The sequence below is a fragment of the Lissotriton helveticus genome, chromosome 4_1 (genome assembly GCF_964261635.1).
Source record: "Lissotriton helveticus chromosome 4_1, aLisHel1.1, whole genome shotgun sequence".
NCBI classification, from domain to species: Eukaryota; Metazoa; Chordata; class Amphibia; order Caudata; family Salamandridae; genus Lissotriton; species Lissotriton helveticus.
This window is the reverse complement of record NC_136063.1, coordinates 783,477,622-783,500,255: the sequence shown is the minus strand read 5'-3', so window position 1 is coordinate 783,500,255 and position 22,634 is coordinate 783,477,622. Positions and strand designations below refer to the sequence as shown.

The following is a 22,634-nucleotide window of genomic DNA, read 5'->3' as shown; positions in this document are numbered from 1 at the left end:
TACCAATTCTGTGTTTATTCTAAAAAAGCCGTTTTGCGTACCCAAAGATGCACATTTGGCCTCTGCTACTGTAAAACTGATCGGTACATCAAGCCCTGAGAGAGGTATTATCCTTCAATCCCATGGATGCCCCACAATGCAGGCTTAACTCTGGGATGTCCTTGATAACTACACAGACTACTGACATGAACTGGAAAACCAGAATGGTAGTAGCCCTCACATCACTCTCTTATACTTAGGACTTCTTTCGCACTGTTAAAGCTCTTTCATCTCAAACCCTGCTTCTTGTTTAATGTTGGGTCTTTCTATAGAACATGTGATTGTTTGCGCCCTTTCTCCGTTGTGTGATCGGTAACAACAATCTGAGGTTGTGTTTAATCCTTTTGAAGCAAATGCCTTGCTCCACGCTGGGAGTTTGACAGCCAGCATCCTGAATAGAAAGTTTTACAAGCTCGAAGAGAATGCTTATCTCACAATGTACATCAAAGATAATTACTGTAATCAAGCCTTGACAACCATGCCTTCTGCATATTATATCTTCCTGGCTGTAACACAGTAGCTAATGCTCAATTTCCTAAGCGATGTTATGCAAAGAGAAACCTTGCCTATGGGCCGAACCGGGCATTCTGAAGAAATGCTCTACCGTTCCTTCAAGGTGCCAGAACACAGGGTGGTGTGGGGTGGAGGAGACCCAGAACCCACGGTACTGTAACAGATCATACCAGCCTTGGGTTGTGTGGTCAACTGTCACAGAGGTAGTCGACCAACCAAAATCACTAAACCATACTGCGAAGCCGCTCTGGTTTCTTGATTGATAACAACCAAGGAATGATTTTTTCAAATCTCTGCTTTTATGAACAACACTTTACTTCTCAGACAGCCCTCAAAGAACCCTCCTACAGCTCCTTTTATCTCCATGCCACTGTAGTATTGTGGCTTGTTTCTTTAAGCCAGGGGTAGCCTTCATTAGTTCATCTCAGAGCCTGATACCACATGCGATAAATGAACAACTAATTTAAATGGCGATCATTTGCATCTTCAGTGGTGATTTTCCGGAAAACCTGGCAAGTAAGAGACCTACTCTATTTTGTACACTCTCCAAACTAATACTCTTTGCACTACCCTCACCGGAGAACAGCAGAACTATCTCTGAAAAGTCCAAACTTCAGCTGTCGACCTCACTGGAGACGTCACAAAATCGCGTTGCCTATGTTGAAATGCCTCCCAAGTGCATAACATTCTTGCCACATCAACATATATCTGGTTAAAGCATAATCCCTCATTTGTCAGTTCAGAATGGTAAATATATCAACTTTTTCAGGAGATGAAATAGTCACCACTGCACCATTGGATTTTTGTCTGTTGATTGCCCTTTGTGAGGTGACACATTTTATTCTTAGGCCATGTAAAATTATTTGCTTTCCACCAAGATTGTCAGTAAGAGTGTTTCGTAATATCGAAAAAGGCATCTCGCTTTTCAATTTAATTAATTTTACCTTTCCCCATTTAGAATGCCATGATGACTTTTGAAGAAGAGAAGATGCAGTTGGCATGTGAGGACCTGAAAGCCACAGAGAGACTCTGTGATAGTGAAGAGGCTGGGGTGATTGAAACCATTAAGAATAAGATGAAGAAGAATGTAAGTTTGCATCATAACAGGGTTAATCCTGTCCAGTGGGCATTAACTTTTCACCAGTGCCCCGGATTGTGTTGCTTGCAAAAGGCTCAAAACTCATATTTCAGAGCTCTCTCTCAATGAATAAGGTATGCAGACATACTAAATGATTACGATTGTATTAGTAGGTTAATGTTAGAAATCAGGGTATTAGTACCACAGTTTAAAGAGCGTATGGGAATACTGGAAAATATTTTAATCTCTGGCTGATACCAGGCACACCTTCCAACATGCCGTCTAAGAAAACTAGACAACTCATTTGTTAGTCTTGCTTTTTGAACTCTAGCTCTCGACAACCCAGCTCCTCATGGTGGAAGCATCTTGGCTTTCCGCTATTGTTCTTACCTTTCCCTTAAGTCTCACCTTTCTTCCCACTGCGACCGAATCCCACAGCATCCTAAGGCAAATCCAACAGAGTGCAGATCATAGAGTTGGTTCTTAAGAGATGCTGATTGGCAAACATCTTCAACTAACCCCTAAGGCAGTAGATATGGAGATGTAGCCACATGTGGATCACTCTGGATTTACTGAACTATAAGGATCGTGAATCCTAACCTCTAGTGAGAAGTGAGTAGCTTGATGGAGTCCTAGTGTTTTGCACAAAGATTTTTAACTATTAACTGGAGGCTCCACAAGCTTGAAATATAGTGTGCTAGTAGTTCAATTCAGGAATCCCTCTTCAGGAAATCCAAACAAAGGCAAAACAGCAAAGTAGGAACTGTTCGCGGATACGAATACCAATACCAATATTTAAATTCCTAGTATGTAACTGTAAAATGGAATCTCCAATATGTCTTAGGAGTAGAAGTGAACAAGACAAACCTGTATGGCATATGAGAGGCAAGAGATTTATTGAGGGTGCACTGGCAGGCTTATCATAAAAATTGGAGCACCCCTCAACAATTTAAAAATCTAGACGACCAACTATTTTAACTCAACAAGTTGATAGCCCCATGCTAACAACCAGTTCATTGAGGGAGCAGGAACAAGCAACCCTGGAGGGAGAAAACGCTGTAGCTATATATCAAAGCTGTCTCACACTTAGATGTTCCAAGTTATTCGTGCACGTTCAACTGCTTGACAATATTCAGTAGATGCTGTTCTCTATGCAACACCGGAATAAACATTCGGGAGCATCATCCAGCTATACCTGATGTTGTAGTTGGAAGGAAGAAATCTCAAAAGGATTCCTTTGCATGTTTTAGAGGGAGGGCTCATCCTCTGTGGATTGCATGATGAGTGACCATGTAATCTGGATTTAGCTTTACCATTTTTTATGTTGTTTTGCCTTATGTCTGCTGATCCCCTAACACCCTCCTTAGACTAAAGTAAAAGCAGCCCTGTCATCTGGGCATTATCCAGTCAACAGGCTGTGTGCCGTTGGAATAACAAATGTCTTTGTCCTGGGTGAAATGGCTGAGTGCCTGCCTTAGCGTGGGAACCCCCTTAAAGGCCAGTCGACAAAATGTGATTCTCTGACCTGTCTACAGTTTTCCCAAACTTGGATGGGAGAATACAGAAATCCTCACACCTAGCCAGCCAGCACATCAGTTGTTTTGGTGGAAGGTCTTGAAATGTCCTTCCTACCTTGACAGGCTTTAAAAACCTCAAAATAATGTTTCATTGATACTGCTGGGTATATAATACAACCTCTGGGATCAGGAAAACAAGTGAGATAATGTGTAACAAGCATGCTCAGCAAGAGTGATGTGCCTTCCTTAAACACTTACGCTGTTCTGACTTGGGGACGCTGTTAATTACTCATTTTGCGGCAAAAAGCGACATGATCACTGAACTAAACACAGTATTGTTTAATACTCCACCCCCTCACAGCTTTCAGTCCTTATGGGTTCATTAAGTCCATCGAAATATTTTCATATGAAAAACATATGTAACCCAAATAAATATTCTTTGGTACTCATAGTTAGGTCACCACCTACTAGACAGAAGAGCTGTCTGGCTATTCGAAAGATGTCTTGGGGACTTTCGGAACGTTAACCTCTCAAAGCATTCCGCGCCTTGCTTGCGATTAGCTTTGTGGTTTGTTACTCATGTTTTCTGCCTTGCCATTTGCTGGCTTTCTTTGCGTTAGGCTGTGCAGCTTGTTTGTACCTCCCGATCAGTGTCATAACATAAGTCCTGTAGCTCCCACTATGTGTAGGGGGTGGCCCAAGCTCTAGGGGGCCTCCTTAGCACAGTACCCTGGCCTGAGAGTTCCTGACTGACACCAGAGAGATGGCCCCTCCATGTTCTTTGCAAGAGGGGCCCTCACGTTTCGTTGTGCTACTGCTCCCCATGCTAAAGCTGTGTTTACATTATTCTTCCACAAACTCATTTTCTGTAATAAATAGGCATTTAAATCTTGTTATCTCCTCACATTTGCCAGGCATTTAAAGACCAAGGTCAATTGTCAAGCTGTGTAGTGGGAGCCTTGTGTTTCTTTTCTTTTCACCTGACTTCAAAGCGAGAGTGTTTTTACAGGAAAGAGGAACGCGGTGTACTTTCTCCATGGACCCTGATTGTGCATTTAAAATATATATATTTTTATAGACATAGCCATCTCAAAAGAGATCTCTTTCTTCAGCTGCACAAAACGTTTGCTCGCTTTTTGCAAAATTCCTCTTCTTTGGTGAGTCCATTCAATTTGTGAAACTGCTGTTTTAGGAACAATGTACAAAACCTCATTTCAGTCTCAGGATAAGCCTTACATTTGGTGATCGTGGGCAATTTACACTGCTCATGGCCCATTCACTGTCAAGCACAGGATATAATCTTTTCACAGGAAAGAGCCAGCCACATTGTAACACAATTTTACGATGCTTGGTTTTCACTTTGATGTGTAAAACATATGCTTTATTTATGACATGTATGGCAACTCGTTTTGGAGAGTTGGATACTTTTAAAGGCACTTTTTATGAAAGCCTTTGTGTGTATTTTTATCTACACAATAATTATGTATTCTGTCTGCAGCTGTGCCTTTTTTGGAACATATATATTACTGGATATAAACGATTTACTCATTTGTCCTTGCAGGCACCTGGATCAAGATTTAATTGGTGCAGCTGGTGGCATAGGGGCCAAAAGTTTTAGGAAACCCACTGTGCACTGATGATTGTGAGGTTTTACTGCTTTATAAACAGGCACACGTTCAATTACCTTGCAGGCACTGTGGTCATGATTTGAATGGTGCAGCATTGCTCAGTGGCACAGGAGCCAAAAGCTCTGGGAAACCCACTGAACACCGATTATTGCTATATTTTACTACTAAACAAGCAGTCAGAAGTGCAATTACCTTGTAGGCACTATTGTCATGATTTGAATAGTGCAGCATGCGCAGTGGCACAGGGGCCAAAAGCTGTAGGAAACTCACTAAACACTGATTGTTGCTATATTTTACTACGAAACAAGCAACGGTGTAACCATTGCACCGAAAAGTAACACATAGCCTATCTATCACTGTAATAAAAGCTGGAACCTATTGGACTTTTCTGTCTACCTACAACTTATGTTACATTCGACACATTTATATGGTACGCTTCTGAATCTGGACACACTAACACCTTAGAAAGGGCATTCTCCATTCTATAATATTACCTCAGCTATTGAAACACTATATAAATGCTTATAACTTACCGTGTGGCATTCCATAGCAAGTTATGGCATAGCCAATCGGTCTTGCCTACGCGAGCTCTACTGTGTTTGTCAATGTGTTTTTTATCCATATTATATAACAGCGCTTGCTTCGGTGCAGCATAACTGAAGAAAAGAACAAAGTGTTATAGCACAAACAACACTGGCTTGGTCATACAGTTTTTATGTTACTTTCAGCCATTTGCAACATAGCTAAAAACAATTAGCAAAGTCAATAAATCTCACATAAGCAAGACCCATTCACTTTGCCAATTCTTGTTGATATATTGTTTTCATATATCTCTTAGGAGCCTTAGTCTTGCTAAACATACATTGCAGTGCTGCCCCAGTGCATGTCGGGGAATACCCTTTATCAGGGGACTGTGTATAGTGAACTGTGAAATGGAACAGGACATTTCCACAAATAATGACATGATGTTGCAATAAACATGTACGCTATGTTACAACTCTTTGGTTTACCAACGATAATCACAGTGAGCCCAAATATTTATTATTTGTGTATTTACTAGTGGCAATGTATTGCTCTCAATAAACACCACTTACATAACTAATGCATCACCTCAAGCTGGCTTGTTATTAAAAGGCACCTTCTTATACAGATTATCCATATAACAATCAACCACAATTTCATCACATAAAAAATATTTTTTCTGTAATCAGTACAAAAGTTAGAGCTGCTATTAATATACCCCCATGTTTGCGATGACTTACCCACTCTTTCGATTAATAACACATCATTGTGGAAGAAGTCGGGCGTGCTATTAATATGAGCGCATCCCAATTGCAGTATGACCTGCAAATCCATTAGTGTTTGGGTTGTATTCCCTTGCCAGTGAGGTCATTTCTCTTTAAGGGGTTATTTTAAGTTCTCCCTTGCTTGTCCATGTCCATTTCCCCTTAACTAAGGTAGATTTTTGCTTTCGGATCTTTACAGGTGTGTATTAATGGTTGTACTGAAACCGCTCCTCGTATGCTCACTCAGATGTCAGTAGTCTGTACACCCGGGTTGGCATGTTCCTGTAAATCCCCACTTGGTTAACATTTACTTTAGTGAATGGTCAGATGTTTGTTACATTAGTCTATTCTCTCTCTTAGAGCAGTTCTTATATATGTACTGCCATAAAATTGTGTTAAGAACATTTAGGACACAAACTGAAGTATGGACCTTACCAAACAAGCAAGTGAAAACCCTGGGGGCATCAGTAGCCACTAGAATCTTGTGTTGAGTAGTTATTACAGGAGGTGTATAAGTATGGCTTTCGGCCAAACTAACAAAAGTGACATCAATAACCGCTGGGTTCCTATGTCGAGAGGTAATCCCAGGAAATGCATGAACTATGGTTTTCACCAACCGAACAAAAGTGGGAACTTATTGTTGATGCACAATAGTAGACCTTAAATTGCAATGGACATTTTGCATCCTGTCGATGATGAATGCTGACACTACTTAAGGCCACTGAGGCCAAGCGAAGCAGATATCCATAATGGCTTTCCATGATGCTGCGAAGCAGAATATTGGTAATGCTGTCAACGGGCTATGATACAATACGTTGCAGTTTCCATAGGGTCATTACACCTACTGACTACTGTTTCACTTAGCAGTGCCTTCTAAGGCTGTTTGAATCAGACAGCTATACTGTCAAAGAACAGTACATCAGAGAGCTGTGCCTCGTAAGGGAGGCACCACCAAAAAGCCATGACCCAGACTGCTGCACTGTAAGAAGACATCACTGCCAGATGACCAGGCTGTCAGAGGGACACGTAGCCGAGAGTGATACCTCCAGATGGCCATGCCTTCAAGGAGCTGCTCCAAAGGATTGAACCGATAGAGAATGCAGAAGGAGACCAGAAAATCAGATGAGCACGTACCTTGAATGAAATACCTCTCAGGAAGGCCCCGTAGTCCAAGGACTAAGAAGGCCCCACATGGAAAGGAACTTGCAAATGTAAGGACCTACAAAGCCATAGGATACTATTGTATCATTAAGTCGTAAGGACCTATATAAAAATGTGGGCCCAGGTCATGGAAACAAATCTCAAGAAAGGCCATTGTGTCATGGTAAGGCGCATTCACAGAAGACTCCTTAACAACTAGATAATCTCAGAAGAATGTTGTAATAAGCAAATGTATGACTAACATTGTTCTTTGCAACTGTTACTTATTTAAGAGTATTCCAGTATCAACTATGCAGTAGTATCTGCCCTATAGTAATGTAACAGTAGGGCATGGAATGCTAACTCAGTTATACAACCTCTTCCGATGCCAAGTGTTTACTTGAGCAGTATCTATGCTTGCTTCTTGAAAGTAGGAACATTTCATAGACATTTAAAGCCAATATTTGTAATCCTGTTCTTTGAATGTGTTCTTCTTTAAAGAGGGCCTAGCTTCATAAAACAGTCTAGAAAGGTTTATCTGCATCCCACTTCAATGTGAGACGTGGGATTCTAGCCAGAAAGACAAGGATTTTTTGAATGTAGAAACCTATATCTTTTCTTGGTGCACTGCACTAGTTGCAGAGTAATGTTGTCTCCTTTCTAACTTTAGAGTCATCCTTGTTATTTCCACTTGGATACAATTCAGGCAGTTCTGGTAGCTCTGTGGATTAATGCTTTCACTCCACGTATCTGTGTTAGACCTCACGGTCACAAGTTGGAATCCTGCTCTCACTCTTTGAGGGTTGATAAAAAGAGAACCATTGAGCTGCGTAGTAGAAAAAATCTTTTATTCAGTGCCAAGATACCCCAGAGAATGCATGTGCACTTTACGAATGCACATTATGCCATGTCCCGATATCTTTCTGCTGCTTTTTTGTGACCGTTATTCGTGACCACTAGTACTTTTGATTATCATTAGAAACATGTCATAATGCGCTGCCTCTATTAAAGACAAGTCCTCTTGTTCTTATTATTATAACTGACCTACCAACTTGCATCTCAGATTTGGGTGTTTAGGTATTGCTGTCCCAGTGCTAGGGATGTATTCTCTAAATGGGAAAGCTCCACTCCTTCACTTTTGGCCACAACAAAGGAATCTTAATGGAATTTAAAATTAATAAAGGTCCTTTTGGATGAACAACCAATTACTGCTGAGTGATCATGCATGATGCTTAATTTAGTTGATATCCCAGTTTATGACAAGTCCCTCTGGAATAAAATGGGATGAATGGCCTTTGGTCACATTGGTTTCTTGTATTTTCCTTACTTCTGGTTAGACGTTAAGAGCTTCACGTAACCCAGGAAGATTTTGGTTTTCCTTAGTTGCTTACTTAAGCAATGCACTGCGAGCCCAGCAAATGTGAAATTGCTTCCCAGAGTACTTTAGATATGTAAAGGTCAGCATTGATTGTTTCTTTCTGACACAGAGTTCCTTGTAGTCAGTTTTTTACAGTTCTCTACTTATCTCTTCCGGAAGTAGATTGGACTGTCCCATTGCAGTGTTATTTACAATGCATCCCTCTCAAATGCACGGAGAGGCTGATTTACTATTTTTATGTAGAAAAGGAACATCCCCCTTTGAAATAGAGGAAATTGCTTAGATACTTTCAGTACTCTTTTTTAAAATCTTGCCTATAGCAAAGGTTATCTTTCCAGCCTCTTGTAATCAAAATAATTCTGAAATCAAAAATACATACATTTGTAAGGAGGCTTTAGATCAACTTTTTTCATCCATTGGTCCCTTCAACTGTCATTTATCTGTTGCGCTGCGCCCCACATCACACAGCATTGTGCAGTGGTTCAGCCATTGGCTGTCTTGCCCTGTGAACCTCAATATGACCTAATTACATGTGTAGATCAGCCTAAAAAGAAGAGTATTTCCATCCCAGCCCTGTGGGCCCATGCTCTACTTTGCCAATGTGTTTTTTCATTGTGTGAGCTATGTCTTCAGGTTACAGTAATTGAAATCAACAATAAAGAGAGGAGTTAAAGAGGGAAATCAAAAGAGAATGGGGCGCCCTCCACTCAAACGTAATCAATGTGGTTTTGATACAAGAATTTAAAGCCTATGGCACCCTTTCTTTTCACTTATAAGTATCATATTTTCATCTGATGTGATTTTAAACTGTTCAGTGTTTCTACACTTGTTCTGAGTACTCCTGCCTGCTAAGACACTCTTGTGCTGTTATATTTAAATTTAGTGTCATAATTTTTTTTTCAATTTCAAATGTTTCTTTTAAGCATGTGGTTGCCACATTTAGGCACACCTAATTTCTTTTCTTCTTTTTATTTCTATTGCAAAGCCCTCCAATAAAAAATAATGAAGTGTCACACCATTTTGCCAAGGCCAGTCCTACTAGGTTTGTTATGCGTGTTTCACTTGTCAGCTAGATTTCTAGCCCTTCAGAGTAAACATGTTGAATACATCCTTTGGTACTGAAAAAGTATTTCGTATTGACCACTATGACATGAAAATTGTGTAGCTTGACCATCTCACTTCAGGTCATCACAGCCACTGTCTCAATTTCTTAACTGTTCACAGTCACATCATTAATACCAGAGTGTGTTAGTATAATTATTATAATTGAAGCACAATGAGACTTGGAATGCATAAACTCTGTCACAAAATCCAGGACTGAAAAGAGTGTCACAATGAGCTAGAAGTAAATGATCACTCTATAGTAGTGATTTAGGAAGACGCGAGAGACCCTCTACTGGAGTGAGTGCAATGTTAGTGGCAAACATATACCCCCTTCTCTACACAAGTATGGACAATGGCAATATAAAACATATAAAAACCACATAGCATGTTAAAATAACTTGCACCAACTCCCATTCAGTTAAAGACTGAAGTACAGACGAAATTCCTTAGTATAAAAAACTCAGTTAGCAACTCATAGTCCGTTCAATCAGCATAATCCAAGATCATGAACAGGGATAAGGTGTGTTGTGCAAAATTAATGACCATAAACTATATACAGTTCAGTAATGGTTGTGCAAATAAGCAAATACAACATTCACAAATGAAATCAACAACCAGGCCACACTGCCTTGACATACTATGCAATATAACATATAAGGCAAGCAAAAATTAAACAACACAAGTTCTAAAAACCTAATTCATGACATAACCCATTAATTTGTCACCCTTACCACCCCGGAAAAGTAGCAAGCCATGTGGTAACATACCTGAACTGAAGGGAGTAATTGCAGATATAAAAGGGCAGTTCGAATCTGGTTAAAATGCAGATCTTTCAACAAAGGGCAGATGTACTTGTGGCACAAATAGCTACATTGAACGTGCACCATCATAAAGTGCAAAGTGTCTTGAACGGATTTATTATCAGAGGTATAAGGGGCCTATCGGAATCCTTTAGCCAATCCCTGGGGGCGCCTACTAAATGATGCACCATATTCATTCTGAAACGGTTCAGTAAGTATCGGTGATAAGTGGGCATATCATAGTGCAAATATGGCTCTATTGAAATCGTCGTTGTGACTAGTATATATTGTCTCACTGCAGGTTTAAGCAAAGCATGCTCCTCCCTCTCCATATATTGCAGAGAAAGGAAAGCATTATTGTCCAAACGTGATCAGCCATCATGATCGTAAAAACAGCTATGGCTTTTCCCGGGGCATGGAGCCGTCTTTAATGTTTCGCAACCATGGTATGTCTAGGGCATGTTCTAAAGATGGACAGTTTTCCAATATCGCGTGATTCATATTGGTCTCTAATTTGCACCACACAGCTATCCATAACAGCAAAGGGGGCAACTGGAGAATGTCAGAGACGTACCCAGGATCCAACTCTTCATGGATGGTAAAAGTGGGGGTTGACTAAGGGAGAGACAAGAGCTGCCTTAAGAATTTATTTTCTTCTTCCTGATTTGGAGGGGCCTGGATGACACCCAAGATCCCACCCCTATAAGTAACTACAGGGGGCACTTTGCTCTGTAGATTTGAATCATTGCCTCAATGGACTGGTGTTCTACCCTCTTGGCAAAATCAAAAACATAATGGGGCGTTGTTCCAAAAACGTATTTATGTTTTTTCAATAAAAAGAGACCATAAAGAAGCAGCATCAAATAATAAACTTAAGTATGTGAAAGATTTTACCTTTCTGAGTTCATAACGGTTTATACAACATTTTCTCATTCTGGTGGACTTAGGGCCCACCACCAAGATCTGTGAATTTTGCGCGTTCCTGCTAAGGCCCGATCCCTCCATGAACGCTGAAAAAGCATCCTAAAATTTCTGCAGCCCGTCCGCCGTTCTCGCGATTAGAACGGTGTCATCTGCATTCAAAAGTTCTGCCAGGGGCCTCCTGCCTACTAGGGGAAAATCCTGACCACTTTTAACTACGAATTACTCTAAATGATTTATATATAGAATAAATAAAAAGTGGACCAGAATACACCCCTAGAGGGCTCCTTTCTTAAGACTAAATCGCTTGGTGCGCTCCCCACCTACCTCGTATCTGACTCGTGCTGAGAGATTGCGGTGCAGACGTCTCAGGAGACAAACAATGTCCTCCTCAACCCCCAAGGAACCTAACACTGCCCAGAGCTTATCCCGCTTAACTCTGTCAGAGTTGGTATCCATGAAGGCTAAATGCACCGCCCTCTTCTTTCCTTCGCGTATTTATAAACGATCAAGGACAGGTTAAGTGACTGCTCAACCCCATCCCTGACCTAAAGCCATATTGCGTATTAGATATTATTTGCTGGGAGGCAGCCCAGTCCCGTAATCAGTTTAAAATCACCAGGCCCAGGATTTTCCCTTCTGTATCGACCAGGGAAATAGGGCGATAGCAGGAACGATCATCTCTACAACCCTTCTTAAACACTAGGACTATTATAGACTGCGACCAAGCTGATGGGATTATAATTTTGACTGCTGTATTAAGATGAATGGTTTATGAAGCAGCCCATAGGTCTAAGCTTTCTTTATGGAAGTCACATGAAACCCCATCAGGACTTGGCCCTTTATTATTTCCAAATGTTGTCACTGCTGTTTTCACCTCCTTTCAGGAGAAACTGACCTGTGAGTGAGACTCCGGAGTGGTATACCCCCATGTAATCTGCAAACTCAAAAATAGTTTTAAGGTGTTTCATCCAATCATCTTCTGGTATTTGGTTTACAATGCCAGGGCCTACAGTTCGATTAAATATAGGGCATTTAAAAATACTCCAAAACGTACACTCTCCGATTTTTTTCCATGTTTTTAAAACAGCCTTATATACAGAGCACAGGTTGCCACTAGAGTTTTATTTCAAGGATTCTGTTTTAAGTGCAAATTGAACGTCAACAAAACAGAGGTAATGATAGTTGTAAAAGTACCTTTTATCTGGTCATCAGCTTGGTGGCCTGAGGTCTTGGGGCACACCACCATCCCTAAATCCAAAACAAAAAATCTGGGTGTATGGTTCGACTCCAAACTATCGTTTGAGAGTCAAATCAGAACCGTAGTCGGGAAATGCTTTGGGACTCTCAAAATCTTGTGAGAAACCCTGGACCTATTGCCATTAACGGCCAGGAAAACTGTTGTACATGCTTTAGTAACTTCACAAATAGACTATTGTAACATCCTTTACCTTGGTGCTACCAAGAGCAGTCTGAAAAAATTGCAACGTATTCAAAATGCGGCAGCCCGCTTGGTTTTAAATCAACTGAGAATGACATTGATCTCAAATGCCTTGACAACTCTACACTGGCTTCCAGTGGAGAAGAGAATTATGTAAAAGGTGATGTGCCATTGTCACAACATTCTGACGGGAAAAGGCCTAACATACCTGCCCTCTATTTTAATCCCCTATATTACCTCAAGGAACTTAAGATCCGCTGGGGCGTACCTTCTAAAGGTGCCTCAAGTGCAGAAGGCCAGGCTGGGGCCTCAATCCTTCAGTTATCTGGCGGGCAAAATATAGAACTCTTTTTTTGTCAAATCTATTTTATTAGCATTTTATATTTTTCAAAATACAGTGCAAGATTCAGGTAGCAGAACATGACAATCCAGTCGCATCAGTTCAATGTTGATATATCACATGTAGCCATGCTGACATTAACACATACGGACAGTGTATGCACTTCGGTCTAGTATATACACGCAGGGGTGAGTCCCGGTGTCCTTTGACGTGTTATATGACTGCCTGTCAGTCCAATCATGCACGAAAACATATTCACAGGGTGAATCCCACTACTGCGCACTTACGCTCAGAGATGACATTAATCCAACAGTTAATGCAAACATTTAAACTATTGCGGCAAAACACATACATTAGCACATGGCATTCCTCTCCCCCCGCCTCCACCCCCCCCCCCCCGCGCCCCACCCCATGTATATCATTATGCGCGAGCCTGTATGCATCACGGCCCTACCCGGCCAAATGCGGATGTACCTAGCGTGGCAGAACGCCCTCACAGTAAAGTGACCCATGCACGGCCGCCCGGGGCAACTGTTTAGACCGTTCTAGCATCGTGTACGTCTATCTCCTCCGGCAGGCGTAAGGCGCTAAGCATGCGCTCCCACCGCTCCGCCATGGGTTCCTTCCGGAGTCCGGTCGTCTCCTCCCTCCGGAGAGTTATCCATTCCGCCCACGCCATAAGGGAGGATACCCACGCTTGCGCAGCAGGTGGCTCGCGTGCCTTCCACCTGCTCGTTAGCAGTCGCTTAGCCACCACCAAACCCAGATCTAGAAAACGGGACGATGCCTTATCTTGGGGTCTCCTCTTGAATTGGTGCAGAAGGTATTCAGGCCAGTTGAAGGGAATGACACGGCCCGTGCACGCCCCAAGTGCTCCGCGTATCGTATGCCAATAAGCGCCCAGCCGGGGCAACTCCATAGGAGATGAACCAGCCCCGCATCTAACTCATCACACCTAGGGCAAGACGTGTCAGAGCGGTGGAAGTATCTATTAATTAGCTCAGGCGTCAGGTAGGCTCTATGGACAATGAAGAGCTGTATCTGGCGAAAGCGCATATTTCGGGGGATGCGTACCGGGCACCTAAGGAGCCTCTCCCACTCCTTATCAGTAAGCGCCCTGTCCATGTCTCGCTCCCACTTGCCTCTGAGCGGGGCCAAGCTGGTCTCCGTGTGCGCCCGCAGCGACGCGGCGAACCAATGGACTAAGTGCCTACCTCTCCCCATAACGTGCAGGTACTGCATTGTGAGATGCTGTGCAGGCTCCGTCGCCATGTCGCCCCAGTGAGCCGCCATCTTTGCCAAGAGGGAGCGGTACAGCAGACACCCCCCAGGAGGTAGTCCATCTTCAGCTATCAACGTGTCGTAAGCCACCAGCTCTCCATCCCTGTACAAGTCCCCCAACGTCTGGATATCAGCCTCTCCCCACTGCTCCAGCAAAGGGTGCGTGTTTGACCCCCGCTCCCAGGGGAGCCCTCTAATGGTATAGCAGGTGCATATGGGAGCACCTTGCGGGTAAGAAATAGGGCTCTATGAAAGCATTTGTATGCTACCGCCAGCAGCGGCGGGGTGGGCTTCTCAGGCGGCGCCAGTGGATGGAAGAGAGCGACGACGCTGCCTAAAGAGTACGGTGGTTCGGTCGTGGCAGTGTCTTCCCTGCCCCTGTCTGCCAACCAGCGGGCAATCCATTGCAGCTGCGCGGCTAGGTAGTAGTGCTCAAAGCAAGAGGCAGCCCATCCTCCCTTGTCCGTTGGTAGGAACAGCTTCGGCAGCCCTAACCTATGTCTGGACGTGCCCCAGATAAAATCACGCAGGACCACGTTAAGTTTAGAAAAGAAGGAGGCCGGGACAAACAGAGGCAAGTTAACAAAATAGTATAGGAGTCTGGGAAGCATGATCATTTTGGTCAGCGCCACTCTGCCCGTAATCGTCAGCGGGAGCGTGGACCAAAAGCTTATCTGGGACTTGAGCGCTGTCACCGCTCGCCCCAGGTTCCCATCAAACAGGTCAGCTGGTTGGCGGTAAATCTGAATCCCCAGGTATTTAAAGGTATCTGCCCTCCATTGGACTCTCGTGTCCCCCAGGCAGAACTCTGGATCTTCCACCTCGCTGTTGAACGCATATAAGCAGGACTTAGCTACATTTACCCGATGGCCCGAGATTTCAGCAAACTTGTTCAGTAGCTGGGCCAACTGCTCCGGTATACCATGCACGTCTCTAACGAACACCAGCAGGTCATCAGCATATTTCGAGACCTGGTGCATAGCATCTCCGAGGGGAATATCCGTGCCGAGGGTCTGCCGCATTGCTGCCGCCAGGGGCTCTATCGCCAGCGCGAACAGCAGGGGTGACAAGGGACAACCCTGTCTGGTGCCCCTGCCCACCACCACTTCCTCCGAGATGCATGGGCCTAACCTCACTCGCACTACAGGCCGTTTATAGAGGGGGTCAACCATGTGCAGGAAGTGCGCATCAAACCCGAAGCGCACCAGCACCTCAGTCAAATACCCCCACTCCAAGCTATCAAAGGCCTTCTCCAGGTCAATCATCAGGCAACCCGCCCGAGGCCACCTCCCGCCGCCTCAGCCGCCACTCTGAAGAACCTCCTAAGATTCAGGGACGTGGACCGCGCTGGCACGAACCCATTTTGGTCAGCGTGCACGAGATGGGGGACCACTGGCGCTAGCCGTTCGGCTAGCAGCTTTGCTAGGATCTTGTAATCAACATTGAGCATTGCCAGCGGCCTGTAGGACCCCAGATGTGCCGGATCCCTATCAGGTTTGGGCAGAGAGACCAGGAACGCCTCTCGCATGGATGTGGGGAGCGAGCCCTCATCTATCACCGCGGTATAGGTGCGTAGGAGTAAGGGGGCCAGGGTGTCTCTATAGGCTTTATAAAATTCAGCCGGCAGGCCATCCGGCCCCGGTACCTTCCCAGTTGCCAGGGATTGTATCGCATCGCCCACCTCCTCTAGTGTGAGGGGTGCGTTGAGAGCGCCCTGATGGTCCTCAGGAACCAATGGCAGGGCGATCAAGTCTAGAAAGTTGCCTTGTGCACCCTCAGTACCAGTGCCCCGGGCCCGGTACAACTGCGAGTAATGCCCAACCAGGGCGCGGTGTATCTCACGCTGCGTGTATACCATTCGCCCCTCCGGCGCACTTTAAGCTCCGATGGGAGTTCCCGGCTCTCCTTGTGGATCAACCAGGTTAGCAGTCGTCCGGCTCTGTCCGCCTTGGCGCGTGTTCTGGCTGTGTGTGCCGCATAGTTGTGGCACCTCAGCTGTTCCATGAGGGTTGCATGCGCAGCTCTCAGGTCGCTCAGTGTTCGTGCGTGTGGCCCGCTCCCCTCGCCCTCCCTTTCATATCGCAGCAGCTCATTCTCCAAGCGCGTGAGTGAGGTGGACAGTTGCTTGCGAATATTCCATGAGGTTCCCATACAGTGCCCCCGTATGACTGATTTATGCGCATCCCATTCCACCGCCGCGCTGCTAGTAGTCCCCTCATTAGTCTCAAAGTAATCCAAAACCCCTGTGCCCAATGAGGAACGAAACTCAGGATCCTCTAGCGCAGCCGGTTGGAGTCTCCATGTAGGCACAGGTGGACGGTCCGCCTCCCAGGTAAGCTTAAACTGAAGGGGGTTGTGGTCTGAATGTGTCCTCCCCAGGTACTCCGACTCAGTAATCAAGGGGAGCAGTGACTGGGTGCCGATTATCTGGTCCAGCCGGACATGCAGTCCATGCACAGGGGAGTAGTATGAGTACACTTTGTCTTCAGGATGGTGTACCCGCCACAATTCCTGCACCCCCCAATGTGTAAGCCAGTCTCTGAACGCCTGCGCGGTGGACGCCACCCTCGTAGCGCGAAGCGGGGGGAAAGAGCGGTCTAGCCCGACATCCAACACCATATTAAAATCCCCACCTATCAACCATGGGAGCCTAGCATACGGATGCAGGACCTGGTTTAGGGACTCCAGGAAAGAGGACTGGTTCGCATTGGGGGCGTAAAGGGAACCTAGCAAGAGTTCCTGACCATTCAACCGTCCCCGCACCAAGCAATATCTCAAGATATAGAACTCTTTACTGTCGACCTTGAGATCAGAACCATTGGAAAGGACCTTTCGTAAAGGACTTAAAACCTGGCTGTTCAGGTCTCCAGCATACAATGTATAAGGTCTGCTCAGTCCTGGTCTCTTCTCGGTCTGCTACGGAAACCAAACCCCCTTTCTTTCTCCCTATTGCAGTGAGATTCGCTCTATAGAGCGGGGACACACTGTTAGATGTAACCATGCGCTTTATAAATGGAAAAATAAATAAATAAGGCCCTTCTCAAGTCTCGGTGGGCTTCAGAGCAGGTGCCCTTGATTTGATCAATGCGATGTTTTTTTTTGTTTTTTTTAAACCTTTATTGTACAGAAGGCGATCACAGATACGGGCCTACAACCCATCGGGCCGGCCACCACAATTAAGTGACATACGAGGCGATACAGGAGAGACAACAGGATCTCTAAATAGCTCATATGAAAGGCAAAGGTAGCAAGTCTGCGAGTCGCCATCACGGACAGGATAAGAGTAGGTTAATTTTATAATTGAAAATAGGGTGTCACAGGATAATGACAGTCTGTAAAGGCCAGAGGGCCGTGGTGAGCCGTGAGCAAGCCGAGGTCTCGAACACAGGAAAAGACCAAAAGAACAGTATATTTTGGCAAAGGCAGAACGTGAGTCCCACATCAAAAACAATCACAAACGCTGCTCAACACCCTCCCACCACTACCAGGACACATAATAATAAAACAACGAAAAATACGGTTACAAAACTAAAAGCCCTCCGTTACAACAACCCAAGGGAGGAAAAGGAAAATGGGGGGGGGAAAGGGAAAACAAGGGAGGAAAAGGACATCGAAAAAAGGGGAGGGGAAAGTAAGGGCGCAGCATCAGAGCACGTCCCCCACGGCCAACAAAGCACCCAATACTAATCCGGCACATGGAACTAGTGGCAACAGGAGAAATAAATGCATAGTAAACCGTGACAGCAGAAATACCAAAAGGGCCATGCCAGCACAAACACCCCGGGGGGCTACGTGCCGACACCGCGCCACGAAAGTAGGGGATACATGAGAGCCATAGAACCAAAAGAGGAACAAGGGAAGATACAATAAAACAGACCCCCCCACCACCCCGCACAGCCCACCCTGCACCCCTGCAGAAGGCTATGGCCTACCCCCCAGCAGCGTGCCTGTCGCCCTAAGTAGAACCCGAAATATAGAAGAATAAAGAAAGTAAGAATCACGTAGATTAAAAAGGGGGGAAGGGAAAACAGGGAAAAAACAACGGGAGAGGAGCCACATAATCAAAACCCCTTCAGCTCCCACCCCCCCGCCGAAAAACACTCAGAGCCCACGGGAAGATAGTAAACACACGGATAAGCTCCAGGAACGTACAGAAGTATCAAACATAATCATACAATTATGAACGGATCACCCAACCATACCACAAAATAACAGTCCACAGAGGCAAGATCAGCTCAACCCTGTCCTCGTTTTTCGCAAACTGTAGTAGTCCAACGAACCAGGAACCAGATCGCATTGAACCGGAGGTGAATAACAGGGATTCGAATCAAAAAAACACTCAAGTTATAGCGATCACGTCCCGGATGATCCAGAAAGTACTTTAACCACCTCAGGCAAAGCAGGCACAGTTCCGATGGGAATACGAAGAAAGCCGGTCCAACGGCGCAGTCACAGGATCTTCGTTCGGCCATGTTAGGCGAAAGAGGAAAAGGAGACCCATCGAGGTCGGTCAATACGGGATCCGGCTGGCGAACCTCCAGAGCAAAAGGAGGCACAGGATGAAGAAGGGGAGCGGACCCCCGGACATCGATACCAACAGCAGCCTCCAGGTCCACGACCCCAAGGAAAGTTCCGGCAGCACACAACAGAGATGACGCCGCACGAACCGAGGGGGGTCCGGCAGGCCCAGCCAAGGGACCCCTCTCCAGGATAGCGATCGGTGCAGTCAGGGGCGCCCCCCAGGAGCGCAGGGCGGCGAGGATGTCGCCAAGTGTAGGCTCACCTTTGCAGTATTCAGAAAACGTGCCGTGCGGCGGATCCGCATCGCCGGTCCCAGCAGGGCCGAGAGTCATGGGGCCGGCCGCCATCTTAGAAGCCCGGCGGGGCCGCTGCGAACACTAACCCCCGCCCGGATATCAGCGAGGCAAAACAGGACACCGGCAACCACCAGCGGAGGTGCCTCCAGGGCAGGAAGGGAAGCCACCAGAAGAAGGCGATGCGCCGGCACCCCACACGCCGCCGGCACCGTTCTCCGAGTCCGGGCGGAGGAACTCAAAATGGCCGGGCCGGAGAACAAAGGGGAGACGAGCCAGATGTACGGTCAACCCCGTCCATGGAAGTCAGCGCCCCAACACCAGGCTGCAGGACCGCCGGACCAGGCCCGGGAGGCCGCAATCGGTCTATTAGCACATCGGCCCCTCCGACCGACTCCACACCACCACCAAGGGCCGGCCCCCGCGCCCCGTCCAGCCCGGGCGCCGCCAGGGAGTGCCAGGTCCGGCCGCTCCGGAGGCCCCGAAGCAGACAGGGGTGTAACTCAGGATCCGTGACACCCAGGAATCACCGGAGCAAACGGTAAGTGCCTGTGAGTTATCGTCGTTCCACTGCACATCGCGGAATACTTCCCGGGGCAGGATAAAGTACAGGATATTTGTTGCAGACAGGAGAGTGAACGGAGCCGAGCTAAAACGCGGCCATCTCGGACGCGAGCTTGGCTCCTCCCCCCCGATCAATGCGATGTTAATGAAGGAGCTAATATTTTGAAACCCCACCACAATCCGTTCTGGCTTCTCACCTCTTTTAAGCAAATGTCAAACTCTAATGCACATTCCTGCAACATGTTTTTATAAAAGTCGTCTGCCCTTATCTTTGCCCTTTTAATTCTGCATCCCTGATTCTTTAGGGATAAACAACTGTAGAGATTGAACATCTCCTTATGCAGTTATTGCTTCAATTAAAAAAAGGGCCGATAGAGACTTGTGGCCACCCCGGCCGCCCCACTTCACTCTGTAGTCTAGCAAAGATTGGTACACACTCAAGGTAACAAAAACATAATCTATAATTGAAGAAGGATCTCTACCTACAAAGGTGGGAATGGTGCACAACTCCTCGTCCCCTTGATGATACTTATTGAGAAGTTATATTCCAAAATGATACTATTAAGCAACTTCCCCTCTTTCGTGTGCAGAAAATGTTTTTCATTCACCTTTTAATTTTCCTGGGGGTCACATATTCATCATATTGCCTCAGATTAAAATCACCCATCATCATGGTAATTATATGCATTAATTTCTACCTCTAAAAAACCTGCTAAAAACGTATACAGTTCATCAGTGTTTACAACCACTTCTTGTGCAAATATATTATTATATATGTTCACCAGTAAAATGGTATGCGAATTCGGAAAACTAGGGTAATATGTCTCATTCCCCTCGATAGTACAGTTTTTAGCTAAAGATATTAGAATCGACAATCCCCCTTTAGCTGTAAAATGCATGGAGGGAGGGCAGGTGTATGAAATGCGGTATAATCTTCCAACATAAAATCACTTTTTTCGTCCCATATTTCTTGTGAAGGCAGATATTATGAATTAAGAGAGGTCCTATTTTCCCCAATTGTCCCCATCAAATATCTTCTTTTATCTCCTCATCTCTCATTTTCATTATCCAAACTCTGAGGGCTCTGTAGCGGATTATTCCCTGGAGGGCCGTTTTCTTCCTGTACACCCAGTTCTCTCATAGGAGGTCCCCTAAAAGCAATAAACTCTTGGGTGGGCCCTGCCACCAATACTTTATTGGCAACAGTACCATCACCTAGTGCATCCATAACGTTAACAGATAATCGCCCCAATGTAGAATTTTCGAAACCTTTTTTGTATTCTGTGCCAATGCATTTACAGTTGCTTCCAAGTTGGAAATCCTTCAAGCACAACTTGCAATCAAGTCCAAATAAACTTTTCTAAACTAAAAAAAATAAGAGTCCTACAAGGGGGCCACTTCATCCGGTTGTGGAGCTTCCCTTCTTCCCCCTTTCTACCTGCCAGCACTTTGCCTGACTTTTTGGAAGGCGTTCGCCATACTTCTTCCCTTCTTTTTCAATGGAGCAGTACTATTCCCCTTAGAGGAAGCCGATGGAGCATGTACTGAGGCTTGAACCAAATGAGTGTTGTTAAGGCGGGTCAAATTATCATTAACCGATGCCAAAGTAATTGTTGCATCTTCGCCCTCTCTCCTCTTAACACCTGGAGATGAGCAAACATTCATCCCCAGTTACTCCTCAACAGAGGTAATCTCCTCCATGAGGCCACTCTTGGCTGAATTCAAATAAGAATTGAGTCATTTGTCCTCCTAGGTTTGCCGAAGCCATTGACAACTTCAGATTTCCGCTTGTCCATCCTTCAAAACAGTGGTCTCGTATCTTCTCAGAGAAATCTCACAGTGCCCAGTGTATCTCAACTGACTGCAAAATGAATTAGAAATTCTTTCCAGCTGGCTTAAAAACAATTATAGCCAAGCCAACTCTCTATCCATCAGCTTCTTTCAATAACACCAAAGCAACAGATACTTCAACAGGTGCAGTGAGTTTAAAGGCTGTTTGGTATTAAGATGATGTTTTTGCTTTTATAGCCACACCAGTCACCAATTAAAAACAGGGTTTCTGCACAGTCACAATTTCAGCTTTCCTTCAAGTGAGACATATTGCATTCAATCCAGAGAGCGCTGCTGCTACCCCTACTAGGTATTACAGTCCAGTTGCAAGAAAAGGTTTATTGTGTGCTCACTCAAAAAATGCAGGGCCACAAAACAAAGATGTTAGAGAAGGGGCCAAGTCCAGCCTCCTTCGGTCTCCGACGGGCATGGACAGACCGGCCTGTTGCTCGGGCATGTCCTGCGTGCATCCCATGTGACAAGAGTGCAAGGCACGCTTCGTAGCGTGAATCTTAGGGAGGGTCTGCTCTCCTCCACCCCAACTCACCTCCTCTTGCCTTCTGGGACTTGTGGTCCCCCTGCAGCAGCAAAAAACAGTCCAGTAAGGCGGCAGTTCAAGGTGCGTTATGTAGTGTGAATCACACATGGGGGCTGCTCCACCACCACCTCAGTTCCTCTTGCCTTATGGGGTTTGTGATCCACCTGCCAGCAGCAAAAACATCCAAGGGGCGCTTTGTAGCGCGAATCATAGGAAGGGGCTGCTCCCCTCCACCCCCTCCTTGGCTCCCCTTTACTTCTAGGCCTTGTGGTCCCTCTGCCATCAGCACAAACAGTCCCTGAATATTAGAGTTATAGGGTTCAGAAACTTAAAGACTTTATTTGTAGGGAATGCCTTTCCCATTTTTGGAATCAAGTGATTTCTTTGTCCTGGGCTCTCCGTCAAAAGGCGTCATGCTATAT

General features: G+C 45.4%; 1 protein-coding gene across 2 annotated transcripts in view; it reads left to right on the top strand.

Annotated features, from left to right (window-relative positions):
* The window catches only part of TTC39C (tetratricopeptide repeat domain 39C), a 497,992-nt gene that overhangs the window by 152,677 nt on the left and 322,681 nt on the right, over positions 1–22,634 (top strand). For both annotated transcript variants that reach the window (XR_013610544.1, XM_078687417.1), the window contains exon 3: positions 1,511–1,639. Coding sequence is in view for 1 of the 2 variants with exons in the window: in XM_078687417.1 (XP_078543543.1) it covers positions 1,511–1,639 (129 nt within the window). In the remaining variant the exon portion in view is untranslated. The remainder of the gene's footprint in view (positions 1–1,510; positions 1,640–22,634) is intronic.